The sequence below is a fragment of the Staurois parvus genome, unplaced genomic scaffold, assembly GCF_062004578.1.
Source record: "Staurois parvus isolate SC_StPar_1 unplaced genomic scaffold, SC_StPar_1.0 ptg000267l, whole genome shotgun sequence".
In the NCBI taxonomy this organism is placed as follows: domain Eukaryota; kingdom Metazoa; phylum Chordata; class Amphibia; order Anura; family Ranidae; genus Staurois; species Staurois parvus.
The window spans coordinates 5,654,313-5,674,624 of NW_028318063.1; the positions used below are offsets into that span (position 1 = coordinate 5,654,313).

A 20,312-nucleotide genomic window follows, 5' to 3' on the forward strand; every position below is an offset into this window, starting at 1 on the left:
TACTGATCACTTCCCCAAAGTAGTACAATGTTACTATGGTAACATTGTACTATTTTGGTCATAGTAAAATATGAAAAAAAAATCTTAAAAAAAATTTTAAAAAAATGTAATAAAAAATTAAATATAATAAAAAAATTTAAAAAAATATATATATATATATTTTTTTTCATACTGTCACCAGTCAGTGTCCCTGTTCACCGCCATGCCAGTTATATGATGACGCTGTACTGCACTGGTGACAGTATGTAAAAAAAAAATAGTGAAAATAATTTTTTTCATTTTTTCATTTTCCGAAAAATTATGACAAAAAAATACAACTTCAAAAAACTCGCCATGCCTCTTATGAAGTACGTCGGACTGTCTACTCTGCAAAAAGGGGTCATTTGGGGATATCTGTACTATTCTGACATTCTTGGACCTCAAGAAATTAGATTGGCCGTCAGTACTTCAGGATTGATCAATTTTCAGATCTATACCATAGTTTGTGAACTCTATAACTTTCCTAAAAACTAAAAAATACATCCTAATTTGGGTTATTTTCACCAAAGACATGTGGCAGAATACATCTCGGCCTAAATTTATGAAGAACAATTATTTATTTGTAAACTTTTATAACAGAAACAAAGAAAAATGTGGTTTTTTTTCAAAATTTTTGGTCTTTTTTTGTTAATTTAGCAAAAAATAAAAACCCCAGTGGTGATTAAATACCACCAAAAGAAAGCTTTAGTTGTGTGAAGAAAATGATAAAATTTTAGTTTGGGTACAGTGTTGTATGACCGCGCAATTGTCATTCAAAGTGTGAGAGCGCTGAAACCTGAAAAATGGCCTGGGCAGGAAGGTGTAAAATTGCACGGTATTGAAACGGTTAAGAGTAGCCATCACCCTAGCAAACCACCTCTCTAGCAATACACAACAAATTGAGCATGTGCAGAGTGACTCCACACAATGGGGTTTATTTACTAAAGCTGAAGAGTCCAAAATCAGACTCCCTTTTGCATAGAAACCAATCAGCTTCTAACCTCAGCTTGTTCAATGAAGCTTTGGCAATGAAACCTGGAAGCTGATTGGATTCTATGCAGAAGGGAGTCTGATTTTGGACTCTCCAGCTTTAGTAAATAAACCCCAATGTGTCTTATCAGGAGATAACAGGGAGACAATGGAAGAAGGGGAGGATCAGAGAAGTCAGGATCAACCAGCCTTTTTAAACAATGCAGAAGTTTAAACCTTTAGGTTCCACAGTGAGTATAACAGGCATGCTTTACTGCATATACAGACTGACTTTACTGTTGTGCGTTTAGTAACACTTTACAATTAGTAGAAAAGGGAGGGCGACAATTCAGTAAAACGTGGTGAACTCCCAGCCACCACCCCTTAAACCGGGCATATAGTCAGATGGCTTCTGTCAACACCCCCCCAGATAAAAAAAAAAAAAAAAAAAAGAGTGCAGTTTGTCAGCTTGCGGTTTAACATCAACCAAGCAACACCTAACTGAACTTGAGAGAGCCACTGTACCATTTTTACTTGGTCAAGTGGACTCAGCTTATATCAAGGACTTAGCAAGTATTCTTCATTTTCAATTCCTTTTGAAATTTTTGCTTTGTCACCTTGTAACACCCTTTTTTCCGGTAAATATTTTGCACAATCACTCTCAGGCTGCGGTACCCAGATTGTGGTCCCATGAGCTGAAAAATCTTTGTGTAGGATACAGCTGAGAGTGGCATTGTTACGTGAGTGACAGCACAGTGTGAGGTTGGCCAGTCCTTTTCCACACGTTAGTGAGAAGGGCAGGGGTCAGGCACCGCATTCGTCACAGGCGTATTATCCAATTTCAAAATAAACTTCGTAAAGTCTGAAGCTTTAAAATATTAACATCCCACAGGCTGCTGTGGATGCCCTGATGTCTCACTTTACATTTAAATGGGCCCCCCATCGTATCAACTACTTGGAGACAGAACGTTGTTACTTACGGAAATAGTTTCTGCCAACTTTCTTCCACTTCAGACTGTGATTCGTCAGGAAATGGTCTACCAGAAGATTCTCCTGGTTTGGGATGAATATCCTTTCGAGGCTGCTATACTTGCTCTAGACTCTCCCAATTAGAATCCCTAAGGTGTTCCTGAAAACACATGCGAGAGGCTTTCACCTCCTTTCTTTGGGCCCAGAAGCCCCATACACTATCTCATATGTTGCCATCTCTCTCTAAACAAAGGGGTGTTTTAGGATTTCCGGATCCCTTAAAATACCATAGAGCAATTCATCTGGTTTCTGGACTCCTGATGCCAAACGATGGATTCAGCTGGAACAAGTGACTTTGGATATCCAGTGGAGTGGCATCCCATGGCTCCAAGCAGACCTTTCTGCAACAATTAAATCCCACCCACTTGTAGGGTATACAGGTCAACTCCTCCGCACTGAACGAGAGAATATACTCTCAAGAAAATCCCTGTCTTGTATGATTCTGGTCATCGGACACACACAGTTTCTTCCAGGTGTCATGGACTGACAGTTTTGCCGACCTATTTCAGAACTGGTTCCGTCTCAACGTATTTCCCACCCCTACGCGATCTAAATCAGTGTTGCAATTCCAATGACTGAAGGACCCCCGCTGTTGTACTGGAAGGTTTTCCAGCTGCGATACATCCTGCACAGCCTGGGAAAGCAACCACTTTCACTTCCACCCCTAACCGATTTCAAAACATTGTGTGCTTCTGCCTTGCTGGTCAGACATGGCCTATTCCTCTCTTACAAGTTACTCACCTGCCCAAGATTTGCCATACATAGTAAAGTGGGATTCTGATTTGGGCATCAGATTTCTGGAACAACAAAAGACTTGTATGATACGTTTTGCCCATACTGCATCTCTTTCAAGCTCTATACAAAAAAACGGGATTTAAAAAAAAAAGCCTCCCATCAGATCTTTTTTCTTCCATATTTTGTCTGTTTTTCTGGAATCTGAAACTGCACATTGCGGTCTTGATAAAAAAAAGAAGAGATGAACCCTAGCCATGTTGACCCTTTTACATATACACTATATCACGTCATTTGTATACATACAGATTTCTCACTCATGTCTTCTTTGCCTAGAAATATATAATGTTTGGGTTCTTCCCCTTCTAATGTGGCGTCGTCTTTTCTTTGATTTTCTTTTTACAGTATTTTGTATTGTACTAAAGATTCTAAAGAAAGAATTAAAAACACACAACACCTCTATGAAAACAAAAGCAAATATTTTACACCCTGTTACAGGAAACTACTTTGGTGTATGATGATGATGAATAGTTTCAGTAAAAAAAAAAAGTGTAGGGTAATCCCCAAAAATGGAATAAGGTATTAAGAGAGCAGGAAGAACATGGGTGTCCTGTGCTATGGTAAAGGGTATAATATACCCCAGTATATGAAAGTGATTCCTATAGATTAATTAGCCAAAAAATACTACAGAGTAGTATAGAGAACCAAAATTATGGGAAGAACACATAAGAGAGAAGCAGAAGTATGTCAGAGCACGAATAGTACCCAAGCAAAGCTTGGCAAAAATAAACATGTCCATTATGATACTAAAAGTGACACATGCCCTATGTAAAAAAAAAGATCTATACTTATCTTTTTAATGCATCTATAGACCAGTTTTATTTTTTTTAAATGGCTCCCTTCCTTGCCATCTTTCCAAACCTCTGTATGTGATTTACAATAATATTTTTCTTATATGTACAGTAGCTTCTTCCCAACTAGGTAACTGCAGCTAAGACATGCTGAGGTGAGCTGCATTTTCAAGGAGTTGTTTTATTGTGTTTGTACAGGGGTTATGTGGAAATCTCAAAAGGTTATTCTATGACAAACAAAACATAAACAAGTAGACATTTTCCAATTATTTTTCTTTTACAGTAACACTGCACAAAAATTGCATATGTTGCCTAATAAATATAAACACACCTTTAAGCTCCTTTTCATTTCTTGAAATTGATGAAAGGTCATTTCTTGAGTAGATTTGTTTTAATAAGCAGTATAATAATTTCCAGAACTCAGAAGCCTGCCAATTAAAACATAAGTGAAAAAATGAGATAGGAAAAAAACATTTAGCTCCAAGTAATTACTCTGTTTTACATGAATCAAATTTACTGATCAAATTATTAAAAAGTAGAGGTTTAGGCTTAATATAAGTCTGCTTAAAAACACCACTCCCCCCTCTTTTTAAATCTTGTCTTACTTTTGATGTATGCTCTACGGTTTGTAAAAGATGTCTATAAATGCCTTGTTTTTGAATCCACTTCTGTTAGGTCACATGATGCAGAAGCTACGACTTCCCTGTGTAAGGACACACTTGACACTTGGGATGAATCACCCACCGGCTTCCATTGCCCCAGTGTGGTCAGCCCTCCCTCCTCTTCCCTGCAGCAGCTTCTCACTGACACATGGGAGCCACTGCTTCTGCATCACGTGACTAGACCAAAGCAAAATCATGAAAAAGGTATTTATAAACAGTATACAACATAGGTAGGAGGAGAAGGAAAGCCGTGTTTTTAAGCAGACTAATTTGTAGTCTAAATGTCCAGTTTAACACCAAACTAAGGACAACCTGGTCCACACTGTCAATGAATCAATTTGTCCAGGGACATGAATGACTTGCCTTGAAACTACAGACCATAGAGAAAGAGGCCTAGAGAGAAACTGGACAAATGAAACTCTCTAGGAGGCTACCAATAAACCCAGCACTCTGCAAAAAAAAAAAAAAAGGGAGAGCCAGGAGACCTCTGGACTTGAGGTTCAGAGCTCAGATGAGATATCTGAAATTTCACTTGTGGAAGAAACGTATTGGCCTGTGTTGTGTCCAAGACAAAACCCAGATACCTCCATCAATGAGTCAGTTCCAGCAACAAATTTTTAAGGGTCAGGATCTTTAACCACGTGTCTTCTAAGGTATATTTATAAACAGTATGATAGGAAAGTAGGTAAATCAAGCTCTTTTTCCTGATAAAACTGACGGCCAATCATGGTTTACAGGGCTCTCAAAGGGGAACTGCCACTGGTGGCACCTGCTGTGGTTCTCGAGCTCTCCTGCCCCTTTGGGGAGTCCAGGACCATGGGAAGTAGCTTCCTCAGTGAAAACAGGAGGTACTCAGGAAACGTTCATTCCCCAATCCTTCCTGTGATTAATAAACCCCGGAAGCAACAAGGAATTTGTCACTTCCAGTTTTTGATATGTGATCAATACTCACTTTTTCAGCGGTCCCTCACCAACATCTTCTTTTCTGGGCCAGTTTTCGGCCATCTTCATTAGCCGGCACAGGATAATGTCACTCAAGTGCATGCACAAGAGCTAGTCATTCTAGCACACAGGGGTCAGGCCTACTACTGTAAGTTGAGCTGTGCAGCCATCTCAATTTACATTCTGAGGATCACTGTGAGCAGGCAGGTAGGTGTTTATTGCAGAAGAGACAATGCATGTCTCTGCATAAAAAGCCTTGCTGCTCACAATATTTAATAGCAGAACTTTAAATTTGCTTTAAAAACAGGGGTGTGGAAATTATTTTAAAAATTCTTTGTCCAAGGGACTAAATCAGGGTCCCGATGTACTTGTCCATGTGAAAATCTACTTGTCCTGATTAAAAAAAATTCTACCCAAAAGCGCATCTAGATAAGGTCTTTATGGATAGCAACTTAGGAAACAGACCTAAAAATACTTTAAGACAAATCAAGCAACACCAGCAGATAGTGATCTTAACCACTTGAAGTCCACCCTATAGCAGTTTTACTGCTACAGGGCAGACTCACCAGATCCAGGCCAATGATATTTGATCTGGACCTGCTAATTGGTTGTACCAAATCAGAGCTCATCCTGTGCCTGTGTTTATAGAACAAAAGCACAGGAAATTATGCATTCTTCTCTCTCAGGAGCACACTCCGTTCTAGAGAGCGAAGAAAGCAGACCCACATCAAAGCAGCACACTGGCACAGTAAAAGCATAATTAGGTCACATTTATCCCCCTGATCGCCCCCAGTTAACCCTTTCACTGCCCTGTCACCAGAGTCATTAATACAGTTTAACAGATTTTTTTTATACTGATCACTGTATTAACATCACAGGTGACTTCAGATAGCATTAGCATCAGTTAGCACCCCTCCCAGATAGCCTCAGATTGTCAACAACAACATTACCATCACATTTAACCCTTTGATTGCCAGGAACACACTCATAGACACACTATAAACCTCCATTGCTAGTATAGTGTCTGAACGGATCAATATTCTTGATTAGACTGGATGAGTGGAAGAGTGGGTGATGTGTGGCAGAAGCTTCTAATGCTGGGCATAAAATGCCAGGATAGCACAACCCCCCCAAATGACCCCTTTTTGGAAAGTAGACACCCAAAACTATTTGCTGAGAGGCATGTTGAGTCAAAGATTTAGTGTTTTGCTACCAAGTTTTTGGAATTTATTTTAATTTATTTATTTTACACAAGAGTGTCACTTACAGTTGCAAGAAAAAGTATGTGAACCCCTTAGGATTACGTGGAGTTTTCCATGAATTGGGCATAAAATGTGCTCTGAATGTCATCTAAGTCACAACAATAGAAGAACACAGTCTGCTGAACATAATACTACACAAACATTAGATGTTGCCATGGTTTAATTGCACATAACATGTAAACATTCACAGTGCAGGGAGGAAAAAGTATGTGAGGCCCTAGCTTAATGACTTCTCCCAGAGCTAATTGGAGCCAGGAGTGAGCCAACCTTGACTCCAATTAGTGTGATGATATTGGATGTGTTGCTGACAGCTGTCCTGCCCTTAAAAAAACACACACCTGTTTTGGGTTTACTGGTTTCAAGAAGCACTGTCTGATGTGAACCATTTCTCGCAAAAAAGAGCTCTCAGAAGTTCTACGATCAAGAATTGTTGACTTACATGAAGCTGGAAAGGGTTACAAAAGTATCTCCAAAAGCCTTGATGTTCATGTGTCCACGGTAAGACAGACTGTCTACAAATGGAGAAAGTTTAGCACTGTCGCTACTCTCCCTAGGCAAGGTCGTCCTGTAAAAATGACTGCAAGAGCACAGCGCAGAATGCTGCATGAGGTAAAGAAGAATCCCAGAGTGTCAGCTAAAGACCTACAGAAATCTCTGGCACATGCTAACATTATTGTTGACACATTTACAATAAGGAAAACATTAAACAAGAATGGAGTACATGGGAGGACACCACGGAGGAAGCCATTGCTGTCCAAAAAAGAATATTGCAGCACGTTTGAAGTTTGCAAAAGAGCACCTGGATGTTCCACAGCACTACTGGCAAAATATACTGTGGACAGATGAAACCAAGATTGAGTTGTTTGGGAAGAACACACAACACTATGTGTGGAGAAAAAAAGGCACAGCACACCAACATCAAAACCTCATCCCCACTGTAAAACATGGCAGAGGGAGCATCATGGTTTGGGGCTGCTTTGCTGCCTCAGGGTCTGGATGGATTGTTGTCACTGATGGGAAAATGAATTCCACAGTTTATCAAGACATTTTGCAGGAAAACGTACGACCATCTGTCCGCCAACTGAAGCTCCGCAGAGGATGGGTGATGCAACAGGACAATGACCCAAAGCATACAAGTAATTCAACAAAACAATGACTGCAACAGCACAGAATACGCCTTCTGGAGTGGCCCAGTCAGAGTCCTGACCTCAACCCGATTGAAATGCTGTGGCATGACCTTAAGAGAGCGATTCACACCAGACATCCCAAGAATATTGCTACACTGAAACAGTTTTGTGAAGAGGAGTGGTCCAAAATTACTCCAGATCGTTGTGCAGGTGTGATCTGCAACTACAGGAAACGTTTGGTTGAGGTTATTGCTGCCAAAGGAGGGTCAACCAGTTATTAAGTCCAAAGGTTCACATACTTTTTGTCAGGGCAGGGTAGGCCTAGTGGCAGGGTAACGCACTGGCTGACGACAACCACCACCAACAGACCGAAGTCCCTCAGGGCGCGGAGTCTAAGTCCCAGGCTGCCCTTCACCAGGGCCCCTGATGGTGGGGATGGACTTGACACAGCCAGGAACCAGGTCGCGGCCCCCGAGACACCCCGGCTGCGGTAATGGCCGCCGCCAATGGCGTGTAGCTGGTGAGAATGACAATAGCGTAGTCAGGCAAGCTGGGTCAACAACAACGGGACAAAACAGTACAGAACAGTAGACAGAGAATCACAGGTCACGGGCCGGGTTCAGCAACGGAAGGTCAGATTGAAGGAAAACACAGAGAATGGTCTAGTCACAAGCCGAGTCAAACACCAGAAGAGTCACGAGCATATACACAGAGCTGTAGCAAGACAAAGACACAAGACACAAGTGCAAAGAGCATGTGCGGATCACAGGCTTATATGTACTCAGCCACACCCCTCTGGGGGATGGACCTCAGAGACCTGAAGGCATAAAAGCTTCCCACCATGCTCAGCATAAATCCAAGATGGATGCCAGCACATGGAGTAACATAACCTCTGGGAAAAGGTAGGACCTTGACACTTTTTCCTCCCTGCACTGTGAATGTTTACATGTTATGTGCAATTAAACCATGGCAACATCTAATGTTTGTGTAGTATTATGTTCAGCAGACTGTGTTCTTCTATTGTTGTGACTTAGATGACGTTCAGAGCACATTTTATGCCCAATTCATGCAAAACTCCACGTAATCCCAAGGGGTTCACATACTTTTTCTTGCAACTGTAAATTATATATTGCTCACACATGCCATGTGTATATGTGGAATTACACCCCAAAATACATTCTGCTACTTCTCCCAAGTATGGGGATACCACATGTGAGACATTTTGGCATTCTAGCCACGTATAGGACCACAAAATCCAATAAGCACCTTCATGCTTTTAAAGGGCTTTATTTCCTCATTACACTTCCTAACTGCCTATCACAGTTTTGAAGGCCCTGAAATACTGGAATAGTAAACACCCCCCCCCCCTCTCCAAATGGCCCCTTTTTGAAAAGTAGACACTCCAAAAGGTATTTGCTAAGGTGCATGGGGAATATTTTGCAGATTTGTTGCAACAAGTGCACAAATGCATTCCCATGGGCAAACAGGTGTAAAACGGCAGTGTACACAAGAAGAGAGGCTGGAGAGGAGCAGTACAGACAGGGATCAGGATGTACCGACAAGGTGCAGTGTGTAGACAGGCTTCCTCACTTGCCAGCACTGACTATCATCACTGGCTTTAAATGTAATTGCCTGCTTTTTTTTTTCCTCTACTTTATAGCACTGGAGGAGGAGCTGTCATTTGGCCATGCCACTGAAGCTGGGGCCACATGACAGCATTATTTTTTAATCATGTAAACCAAAAATAATAAAAAAAAATATTGAAAAAATGGCTGTAGGGATGAGACTGATAGTGGGTGTAAAATATCTGATGAAAACTGATGTAAATTGATTTGTTTTTTTCTTTGAAAAAACGCGACTTAACAGATGAAGCAGACGGAACACCCCTGTGCCCTAATGTCTTTAACATTGCGCTGTTCATCTCCTACTCACCTCCCTGCCAGTCTCCAGCACTGTACCTGGTGACTAGCAGGGAGGGGAGAGACCTTGCAGTGGGACAAGCACCGATTGGGTGCCCGTCAGGAAAGGGGAGTGTTGGGCTCTCAACGATCAGCAGAAACGTATCTGGTGAATGAGTAAATGAGGCGTCAGCCCTACTAAGAAAAAAATAAAAAACAAACTGTATTGTACGTTAACAAAATGTTAATGCCTAAGCACAATTTTGAAACTTTAAAAGTGTTACTAAACCCACAACAGTAAAATCAGTCTGTATATGCAGTAAAGCATGCTTGATATACTCACTGTGGAACCTAAGGGGTTAATCCTCTGCATTGTATAAAAAGGAAGTTTGATCCTGACTTCTCTGACCCTCTTTTTCAAATGTCCATGTCTTATCTCCTGATAAGACAGACTGAAACATAGCCATTTTGCACATGCTCAGTTTAGGGTGTATTGCTAGAGGGTGTTTTTCTTGGAAGAGTGCATGTGATCAGCACAGGGCCAATCAGCACTGTCCAGACAGAAATCAGGGGTTTTGCATCCTCCTAGGAGCAGAAAGAAACCTCCTCCTACAAGCTTTAACCAGTGCTTTGCTGGACAATGATAGAAGCCACAAGACTGCTCTAACTTCTGATGAGAAAAGGTATTTAGCAGTTTATATTTACTAAAATATTTGCATTTCCATGTTCTGAGTACTGTGGGAGACCAGATATAGTGAATGTAGGGTCCTAGGTTTAGTAACACTTTAACATGTGTTAGTAAAACTGTACGTATCATCGCAATTACTGTGTATCCAGGTGGATTATACCTGGATTTTCCAAGACAAACTGAGCTCTCTTTTGGTGGAAATGGTAGCCGATATCTCCCGCCTTTTTTTTTAACCAAATGAAAACTGGCCCAAAGTAGTCATCTGTCATATTAAACAACTGAAAGCATGGAAAGCATAGTCCTACCAAAAAAAAATAGGGCGGGAAATGGCGCCGTCCTGGAACATTCCTGGAAAGTGAGTTAACAGGTAATAAATCTGTTTTCCCAAAGTCATCTTACAGGACAACTTGAGAGCACAAAAATAGAACTGATTAGGGAGGGACCACAGCTTGCAGCACCTTCCTCCCAAAGGCCTGTTCTTGACCGGTGAGCAGGTATAACCGGTCGTGTTAAACACTTTGAAGCTGGACCAAGTGGTGGCTTTGTAGATCTGGAGGGGAGATGCTCCAGCCCTGTCAATGAAGTCGCCACTGCCCTAGTGGAATGCACCTTCACTTCACCAGATGGGAGTCACGGATGCTGCCCTGTAAGCTTCTGAGATTGCTAACTTCATCCACCTGGCAATGGTCTTCTTTTAGAAATGTTTTTGCCCCTGTTTGTTCTGGCGTATAAAACAAAAACTGGAGGTGGATCACCAGCCTTTAGCATGCTCAATGTAGGCAATTTGACATCTGCTCACATAAACCTTGTTGAATTTGTCTTTTGTATTGCTAGGGTTGCTGCAAAAAGAGGTAATAGAAATCTCCTCTGAACGATGGAAATCTGAAATGACTTTAGGAAGAAATGCCAAAGCCAGGATTAAAATTATCTTTAGAAAAATTACACAAAAACAGGTCTGCTATGGGGAGAGCTTGAATTTCACTCACCCTCCTAGCCGACACTAGAGCTACCAGGAGAACGTTTTTCAGAGCTAGCACCTTTATGGGGCAGTCTTCCAAAGGTTTGAAGGGTTCCTTACAGAAGCCTTGCAGCACCATAGAAAGATCATGTGATGGGAATCTAGAATGAGCAGGCTTTCTTTTACGTCCTATAGCTGTTAAACCTCTTGATGAGGGGGTATTCAACCAGGTGTAGGTCTAAGAAGCTAGAGAGAGCTGCCATGTGAACTTTTAGGATGTTAAGGGTTAGATGCAAATCTGCCACCCCTTGTAAGAAATCGAAGACTGCTGAGATGATAGGGTCTGTGGGCCTATAGTTTTATTTTCGCCATCCACAGAATCGTTTCAATATTTTGTTGTAGATATTAGTAGAGGTCTTTCTGCTCCCCATAATAGTTTAAAAGGAAAGGATTATTCCAAAAATTAATTTAAACAGTTCCCCCTCGGAAGCCAGGCAGCCAGAGAAAGCTGGATCACTGATGGGTGATTTACCTTGTCTTGGTGTATGAGTTTCAGAGCATTAGGAAGCCTCCAAGGGTCTGTCACCCTTGGGTTGAGCAAGCCCAAAAACCATGCTCTCCGGGGTCAGTAGAGGAGAATCACTGTAGCCTGTTACTTTTCTTAATTACTTTTGGGATCAGCGCAAATGGAGGGATTGCATAAAGCAGGCTTTCTTCCCAGGTCTGCGATGGGGCATCCACCACCCCAGGCTGGGAGGGTCCTTCTGTAGAGAAAAAAAAAATTCCACTTTTCTGTTTTTCCTTGTTGCAAACAGATCTATCAGCAGATTTCCCCAGGCTGTTCAGGCTTCCTTTTAGATATATGGCTGAAAAGAGATGCCAGATTCTCCTCTTCTCAGCAGGTCGTCTGCAAACTCCAGTATGCTGTAAGACATCGTACCTCCTTGTTTGTTGATGTAACAAACAGTGGTTATGTTGTCAAAAAGCACCTGCACATGTTCTCTCACTGTGTACTTGAAGACGATCATAGCTTCCAGGACTGCCCCGAGTTCGCTTTTCTTGGAAGATCTGCTGGTCCAAGGAGTGGACCAAGCTCCCTGGGCCACCTGGTTGTTCATGTGAGCCCCCCAGCCCCATGCTCTTGCATCTGTAGTGGCCACTAAAGGCTTGGGCTGTGCCCTTTTGACCGATTCTTCAAATTGAGCCAACAGGTAACTGACTGCAGTAACTACTTCCACAGTCAGAGATTCTAATTTGTCTGCTACACCAGTATACAAGACGCACAGTGCAAACAAAAAAACCAAACCTTCGCCCAACATAAATATATTTATTAGAAATAAAAGCATAGTCAGGGCTGGAGAGGTAGAATAGTCAGGCAGGCCGGGTCAGGATCAATTGGGCGGATCAGGTACAGAGTAGTAGGCAAATTGATAGTTGAAAGGAGAGCTGGGTCGGTGCAGGCAGAGTTCAATCGTAGTCAGAATCGATGGCCTGGTTACTGTTTAACCGCCTCCTGCCCGCCATATAGTAAAATGACGGACGCAAGGCGGTTCTCTCGTTCTGGGAGGACGTCATATGACGTCTTCCCATTCTAACCACGCATGCGATCGGTGGTGCGCTGTGTCCCTCGGACACAGCGGATCAACGCTCAACGGAAAGAGCCAAAGATGTCGGCTCGGTCATGTGATCAGCAGTGTCAAATCACAGCTGATTGCATGTCAATAGGGAAATGCCTGTTATCAGCATTTCTCTCCTCACGAGCGGTCATGCTGACAGATCAAGAGGAGAGGAGAGGAGAGCCGGTAATTGGTATTCCTCAGAGGGGACATGTACACTGATCATCAGGGCACTGGTGATCAGTGTGCCCTGATGATCTGTGTAGCCACAGCAGTGCCACCTGTCAGTGTCCATCAGTGCCAGCTGTCAGTGCTCATTCATGCCACATTAGTGCCACATATCAGTGCCCATCTGAGCTGCTTTTCAGTGTCACCCATCAGTTCCACCTATCAATGCCAGTCAGTGCCTCCTATCAGTGCTGCCAGTGTCACCTATCAGTGCCGCCTATCAGTGTGCATCAGTGCCGCCGAACAGTGCCATATATGAGTGCTGCCTTTCAGTGCCCATCAGTGATTAATGTCAATGCCCATCAGTGCCACCTACCAATGCCCATCAGTGCCACCTATGAGCTGAGGTCAGACCCCACAGCCAAGACCCCGCTGAGTCCCCGTGAGCCTGCTGTTGTCCCTGGAAAGCTGAGTCCCCGTGAGCCTGCTGTTGTCCTTGGAAAGCTGAACCCTGTCTGCTGACTGCTTTGTCCCTGGAAAGCTGTGTGAGGTCTGAGCTGAGGTCAGATCCCACAGCCAAGACCCCGCTGAGTCCCCGTGAGCCTGCTGTTGTCCCTGGAAAGCTGCCCCCTGTCTTCTGATCGAGTGTCCCTGGAAGCCGCCTGCTGCTGAGTGTCTGCAAGCCGTCTACCGTGAGTGTCCCTACAAGCCGCCTGCTGCTGAGTGTCTGCAAGCCGCCTACCGTGAGTCCCTACAAGCCGCCTGCTGCTGAGTGTCTGCAAGCCGCCTACCGTGAGTGTCCCTAAAAGCCGCATATTGCGTAGTGCCCTGAACTGCCCCTATTGTGTGCCCAGATTACCCTTGCCTGAACTGCCCCTATTGTGTGCCCAGATTACCCTTGCCTGAACTGCCCCTATTGTGTGCCCAGATTACCCTTGCCTGAACTGCCCCTACTGTGTGCCCAGATTACCCTTGCCTGAACTGCCCCTTTGAGGGCCCGGATTATTGCTACCTGAACTGCCCCAGTGAGCGCCCGGATCAGTGCTGCCTGAACTGCCTCTATTATGTGCCGGGATTAATACTTGCTTGGACTGCCTATTGCGTGTCTGGAGTATCGTAGCTACCTGGACTGCCCCTGCTCCTCAAACATTTTAAACAGGGGCCAGTTCACTGACGTTCACACGGTTGGAGGGCCAGACTATAGTTTGAAAAGAAATATGAACAAATTCCTATGCACACCACACATATCTTATTTGTATTGCAAAAAAAACCAGGAAAAAACAATACAATATTTAAAATGCACTGGACACCGCAAAGCACTAACGCACTGGACACCGCAAAGCACTGTACCTGGTGTGCTCTCCTGTTGATCCTCTGGCTGCAGTGGGTGAAATCAGGGGCTTACAGCCTGCCGCTCGCTGGGTCCTCATGGCTGAGGACCCAGCAAGCAGACTAGCTATTTGCCAGACGGTGCCGTTTTGTTTGGGTTTTTATTTTGGCTGGCCTGCTGGGCCAGGTAAATGTCTTTGGCGGGCCGTAATTTGAGGACCCCTGCTTTACAGAACGCAATGTAAAAAATAAATAAATCACAACAACAACAATAATAATAATAATAACAATAAATGCACATTTTCTTACTAGGAAAAAGATGAGCATTATTTATTTATGTCATTTTAATAAATAAATTATTTCATTGTATTTATTTTTTTAAGCTTTTAAAAAGTGTTGCGTGCAGAGATTTTTGGGTACCATAGTTTATTGCGGTATCATGAGTGCACACAATTTTAGGACTTGACATGTTCGGTAGCCATTTATTCAACACAAGCTCAACTTTTATATTTTACCAAAAGTTTGTGTATTATATGGTGTGTGGTTGTCCTAAAACTTATTATATTTTTTCCTGAAAATATGTGTTAGTGAAAAAAATTGTTCACAAACAGAGGTTGGACAAAATTATGGAAACACCAAGAATGAAATCGTTACCCAATAAGGAGTTGGACTGCCTTTGGCATCCAAGACAGCCTCAGTTCTCATGGGAATTAACAAATTGAAGTTTTGGATCATGGATAATGGAATCTGATACCACTCTTCACGCAAAAATTGTTCCAGTTCTCGCAGAGTTCCCTGCACAGTTTTTGTGAACACAGGCTTTGGAAGAATGAAATTAAGCTCTGCAGTCAATTTTGCAGCAGTTGTTTTAGCATCCCGGGTCACAATCCTGCGTAATGTCCTTTTCTCTCTTTCGGTCAACTGACCATGTCGGCCACTCTTATGCTTATCAGATTACATTTTCTCAGAAACTGTATATGCTGTCATAACCTTTGATACTGTACCTCATGACACCACAAATAAATTGGCAACTTCAGTCACAGAGGCACTAGCTAAGTGAGCACCAACAATTTGCCCTTTTTGAAGCTTAGTAAGCTCTGACAGGTCTTCGTATTAGCAGCGCTCGCAGTGAATGGTGAAACTGAGGCTTCCCACCTCTCAGCTAGGTGTCTTATCACACAGTGGAAGCAAAAGAATGTTGCATCGCTTTCAACGTCAAACATGTCATCACTCTCACACCTGCAAATCATGTAGTGTTTCCATATTTATGTTCAACCTCCTGTATCAGATCACATACAAAATTGCAACAATCATCATTTCATTCTCCAAGGTGTCTACTTTAACAAAAAAAAAAAAAAACATAACGTTTGTGGGTTCTAAGCAGTTTTCTAGCAAATAAAAAAAAAAGGTACATGTATGTAAGAAAAAAAAAAAAAAATCAAAATTGCCCAAGACAGTAAGAGGTTACAGTGGAGCTCCAACCAAAAAGGGGAAGTTCCACTTTAAGGACTGCTCCCCCGCTCCACATTAAGGATTGGCACCGGGGGGGAGCGGGTCCCCGAATTTGACAGGTACCCACTCCCACTTCCAGTCCGATCGCCTAGGCGATCGGAAGCAGAAAGGTGTCCTTCATCCCTGTAGTCTTTTGAAACACGTGACAGGTTCCAGAAGACTACAGGACCATTCACGAAGCGCAGCGCTACTTGCGCATGTGCAGTGGGTACCCGGCTGTGAAGCCGCAAGCTATCACAGCCGGGTGCCCACACGGAAGATGCCGGCCTCCTGGAATACAGGACGGCTGGTGAAACGAGCTGTGGGGGACACAACACGGGACCGAAGGACAGGCAAGTGGCTGTTTTTTAAAAGTCAGCAGCTACAGTTTTGTCACACTTTGAATGACAATTGCGCGGTCATGCAACACTGTACCCATATGAATTTTTTAGCATTTCTTGAGACAGATAAAGCTTTATTTTGGTGGTATTAATTCACCACTGGGATTTTTTTTTTTTTTGCTATGTAAATGAAAATGTCCAAAAATTTTGAAAAATGTGTTCTTATAAAATTTTGCGAAAAAATAATATTTCATCATAAATCTTGGCCAAAATTTATTCCGTTATCTTTTTAGTAAAAAAAAAATAAACCAAAAATTATAAATTTTTAAACTTTTTTAAAAATTTTCTTTATATTATTATTTTATTTTTTTTTTTTACATACGGTCACCCTAGCAGTACAGTTTCACCATGGTGACACTGTACTACTTGTGGGGGGTGATGAAGATTTTTTTTTCTTTTTTTAACGATTGCTTTTACACCCATAAAGGCTGTAAATGCAATCATTTCTCCTTCTCTCTGGCTGCATTCTTGCAGCCATTGAGAACTTCTGGGGGAGCTGTGATTGGTCACAGCTTGTCACATGGTACAAGGCTGTTGTGAATGGCCTTGTACCATGTGACCTCTGTGATCATTCACAGATTTCACACGTACTAAGCAATGATGTTAGAAGTGACATCTTGCTTACTACTCTGCATGTGATCACTGATTGGCCAATCAGTGATCACATGATCGGGACCTCGCACAGAGGTCCCGTAAGATGATCGGGCTTCCACTGTGTCCAAAGGACACAGTGGGCACCGGAGCGCGGTGCTGTGCGCTCCCAGGGAGCACGCACAACCAGGGGGTGGGGAGGCCATTTATAAACGGCCACCCGACCCTGCACTGCCACCGTTTGGCCGTTTATATACAATGGCCAGGCGGGAGGTGGTTAAAGCGGAGGTCCACAAAAAAAAAATAACAAAATAAAAGTCACTTACTTGTCCCTCGGTCCAGCGGTGTCCTCACCACCGCTGGTTTCACCGGCCGTCTTCTCTCCCTGGGGCCGGCATCTTCAGTGTGGGCATCAGGATGGGACAGCTTGCAGCTTCACGACCGGGTGCAAACTGTGCATGCACGAGAAGCGCTGCGCTTTGTGAATGGCCCTCGTAGTCTTCTGGGACCTGTCACAAGACTACGGGGAGGACAACTTTCGCTTCCGATCGCCTAGTCAATCTAAGCGGAAGTGGGAGAGTACCTGTCAAATTCAGGTACCCACTCCCCAAAAGTGCCAATCCTTCATGGGGAGCGGGGGACAAATGCTTAAAGCAGAACTTCCCCTTTTGGGTGGAGCTCCGCTTTAAAAATAGGCCCTAGAGATAGTTACAGGTCGTTATAGCTGTATTACTGATGTCCAGGGAACCAGGACAGTTAACTGCTTCAGACACACCTATATAATAAAACAGTAATAACACAGACCACTGCTAGCAAGGAATCACCAACTACCAGAGCTGGAACAGCCACAGGACACAGGTGAGCACTTACTGCTTCTGGGCGGTTAAACTTTGCTTTTCGGAAAGTCTCCGGATCCAACACACAGCCGCAAAATGACAAAACCCGGCACAAGGCACATAGTGCATGTTTGATATTGCTGCCCCTCTTCATTTCTCGCACTTTCGCAGTTTGAATTGTTCCTGCTGCCTACCGTTTCTAGGCGACGAGCGGAAGTGTACAACGTACACCGGAACTAGCCATTGCAGCTCTAGTAAAGTCACGTGTTCTGTCACTAACAACCATTTTTGTTATTGGAGGAAGCGTGCATTGATTGTGTTCGCACGATAAGTAATAGTACATTGCTAAGCTTTGGAGTCATTGTTCTTCCTCAACTAGAAGTGTGCACGTAATTTTGCTCAACAATTTAAAACGTGTGTATCAAACATGTCACTGTGTGAGCTAAGGATATCATTGCTTAAACATGGCAGATCTCAGCATGCACAAGTAATCACTATTTCACCTAACCCCTGAGTTCACACCTAAGCATTTTCTGCATAGTTTTTAAGAAACACAGTACAGGCCATTTAACATGATTTCCTATGGGACATGTTCACATCTGCGTGTTTTCACCCGATGCAGTTTTTGGAAAGGGTCAGGGACTTTTTTTGAACGCAAAAAGTTGCGTTTTTGGTTCTATAGACTTTGAAGGAAATGCAGAAAAGCATATATTACATTTTTGACGCATTTTACATTTTAAATCTGCCTAGGAACAAGAAAAATTTAAAAAAATAAAATGCAGGTGCGAAATGCAATGTAGAAACAGCTCAAACACAACCTGCATAGGTGTGAACCTAGCCTAAGGGATTAAATTTGGTGACATGGGTTTCTGCATGCCGTGTTGTGCAATGGTTGTTCCAGATTCACAGGTACTCGATCGAGTTACTGCCCAGGAAACACAAACATTTTTTTAATAAGTTATCATTTTAACTGGTTGCTGACCAGCCACAGTGTTTTTACAGGGCGGCACCGCTGCGCAGAACGCCATTTTTAAAAACAGGTAGGGGGCTCGCGACCACCCTACCCGCGCCACCGATCGCGGCCACGTGTGTCAATCACCGGGTCCCGGCCAGTCATTACCCGCTGGTTCCCGGCAATCACTGACAGAGAGCATGGCTGCAGTGTTTACACTGCAGCTCTGCTCTCTGTCAGTTTCAAGCACGAGCACGCTGATCCTGAGAGAAGAGTTAATCGCTCCGAATCAGCATGTTCCCGTGAAGTACACACCCCCGCCCCTAGTAAAACACTCCCCTCACACAGTTAACCCTTTCATTACCTAAAAAATGTTAACCCCTTCCTCCCCAGTGCCATTAGTACAGTGTTTTTTTTTTTTGCACTGATCACTGTATTGGTGTTACTGGGGATGTCAGTGACCCCAAGTCAGTTTTCCCCCAGTGTCAGAATGTTCGCCGCAGTCCCGCCATAAGTCGCTGATCGCCAGCATAAGTCGCTGATCGCCGCCGTAAATCGCTGATTGTCGCCATTATTAGTATAGAAAAAAAATTCAAAATCCAGTATCTATACCGCCATTTGTAAACGCTATAACTTTCACATAAACCAAATAATTTACAGGTGAAACTTGAAAAATTAGAATATCGTGCAAACGTTCATTTATTTCAGTAATGCGACTTAAAAGGTGAAACTAATATATGAGATAGACTCATTACATACAAAGCAAGATAGTTCAAGCCGTGATTTGTCATAATTGTGATGATTATGGCTTACAGCTCATGAAAACCCTAAATCCACAATCTCAGAAAATTAGAAAATTACATGCAATCAATAAAACACGGATTGTACATAGAACAATATCAGACCTCTGAAAAGTATAAGCATGCATACGTACTCAGTACTTGGTTTGGGCCCCTTTTGCAGCAATTACTGCCTCAATGCGGCGTGGCATGGAAGCTATCAGCCTGTGGCACTGCTGAGGTGTTATGGAAGACCAGGATGCTTCAATAGCGGCCTTCAGCTCTTCTGCATTGTTGCTGGCCAATCAAGCACAGTAATCCCACGGTCATTGAATCAGCTTTTGGTGCTTTTGGCAGTGTGGGCAGGTGCCAAGTCCTGCTGGAAAATGAAGTCAGCATCCTCATAAAGCTCGTCTGCGGAAGGAAGCATGAAGTGCTCCAAAATCTTCTGGTAGACGGCTGCTGTCAGGGAATGAGAGGATCGCCGCTGTGCACGAATCTGCGCATGCACGGGATCCCGACGAGGCGAACAGGCGTGCGGGCACTAGGACAGAGGCGCGCGCGGCAACACTCGTGGCCGCGCATGCGCACTCGCGCACACGGGTGCGCGCCTGTCACCAATGATGGCGCCAAGCGGGCTATTTAAACTGGCCACTGCAGTATCCAAATTGCTGTATGGTCTTATTTCCCCTGCCTGTGCTTCCTGATTCTGTGTTGTTTCCTGTTGCCGAACTCAGCCTGCTCCTGACTACTGTTGACCTTCTCCTGCCCTGACCCCTGGCTTGTCTCTAGATTATTCTTCTGCCTGCTCCTGATCATTGGACCTCCTGCTGCTGAACCTGGCCTGTGACCCGACTATTCTCCTGCCTGCTGCTCTGGTCTGCTCTGCCTCATCCGTTACCAAACCCGGCTCGTCTGACTCTGCTATTCACCTCTCGGTGCATCCGCATCCATCCACCCTGCACAGATCCATCCGCATCCTGCTCTGCTCCTCACCAGTCCAGCTACTTCAT

General features: G+C 43.5%; 1 protein-coding gene across 1 annotated transcript in view; it reads right to left on the reverse strand.

Annotated features, from left to right (window-relative positions):
• TEDC1 (tubulin epsilon and delta complex 1) overlaps positions 1-17,771 on the reverse strand; it is a 299,208-nt gene extending 281,437 nt beyond the window's left edge. The window contains exons 1-2 of the mRNA XM_089681503.1: positions 17,603-17,771; positions 3,931-4,027 (exon numbers count right to left, since the gene is read on the reverse strand). Of these exons, the coding sequence (XP_089537629.1) occupies positions 3,931-4,027; positions 17,603-17,722 (217 nt within the window). The 5' untranslated portion in view covers positions 17,723-17,771. The remainder of the gene's footprint in view (positions 1-3,930; positions 4,028-17,602) is intronic.
• Between the last annotated feature and the right edge of the window lie 2,541 nt (positions 17,772-20,312).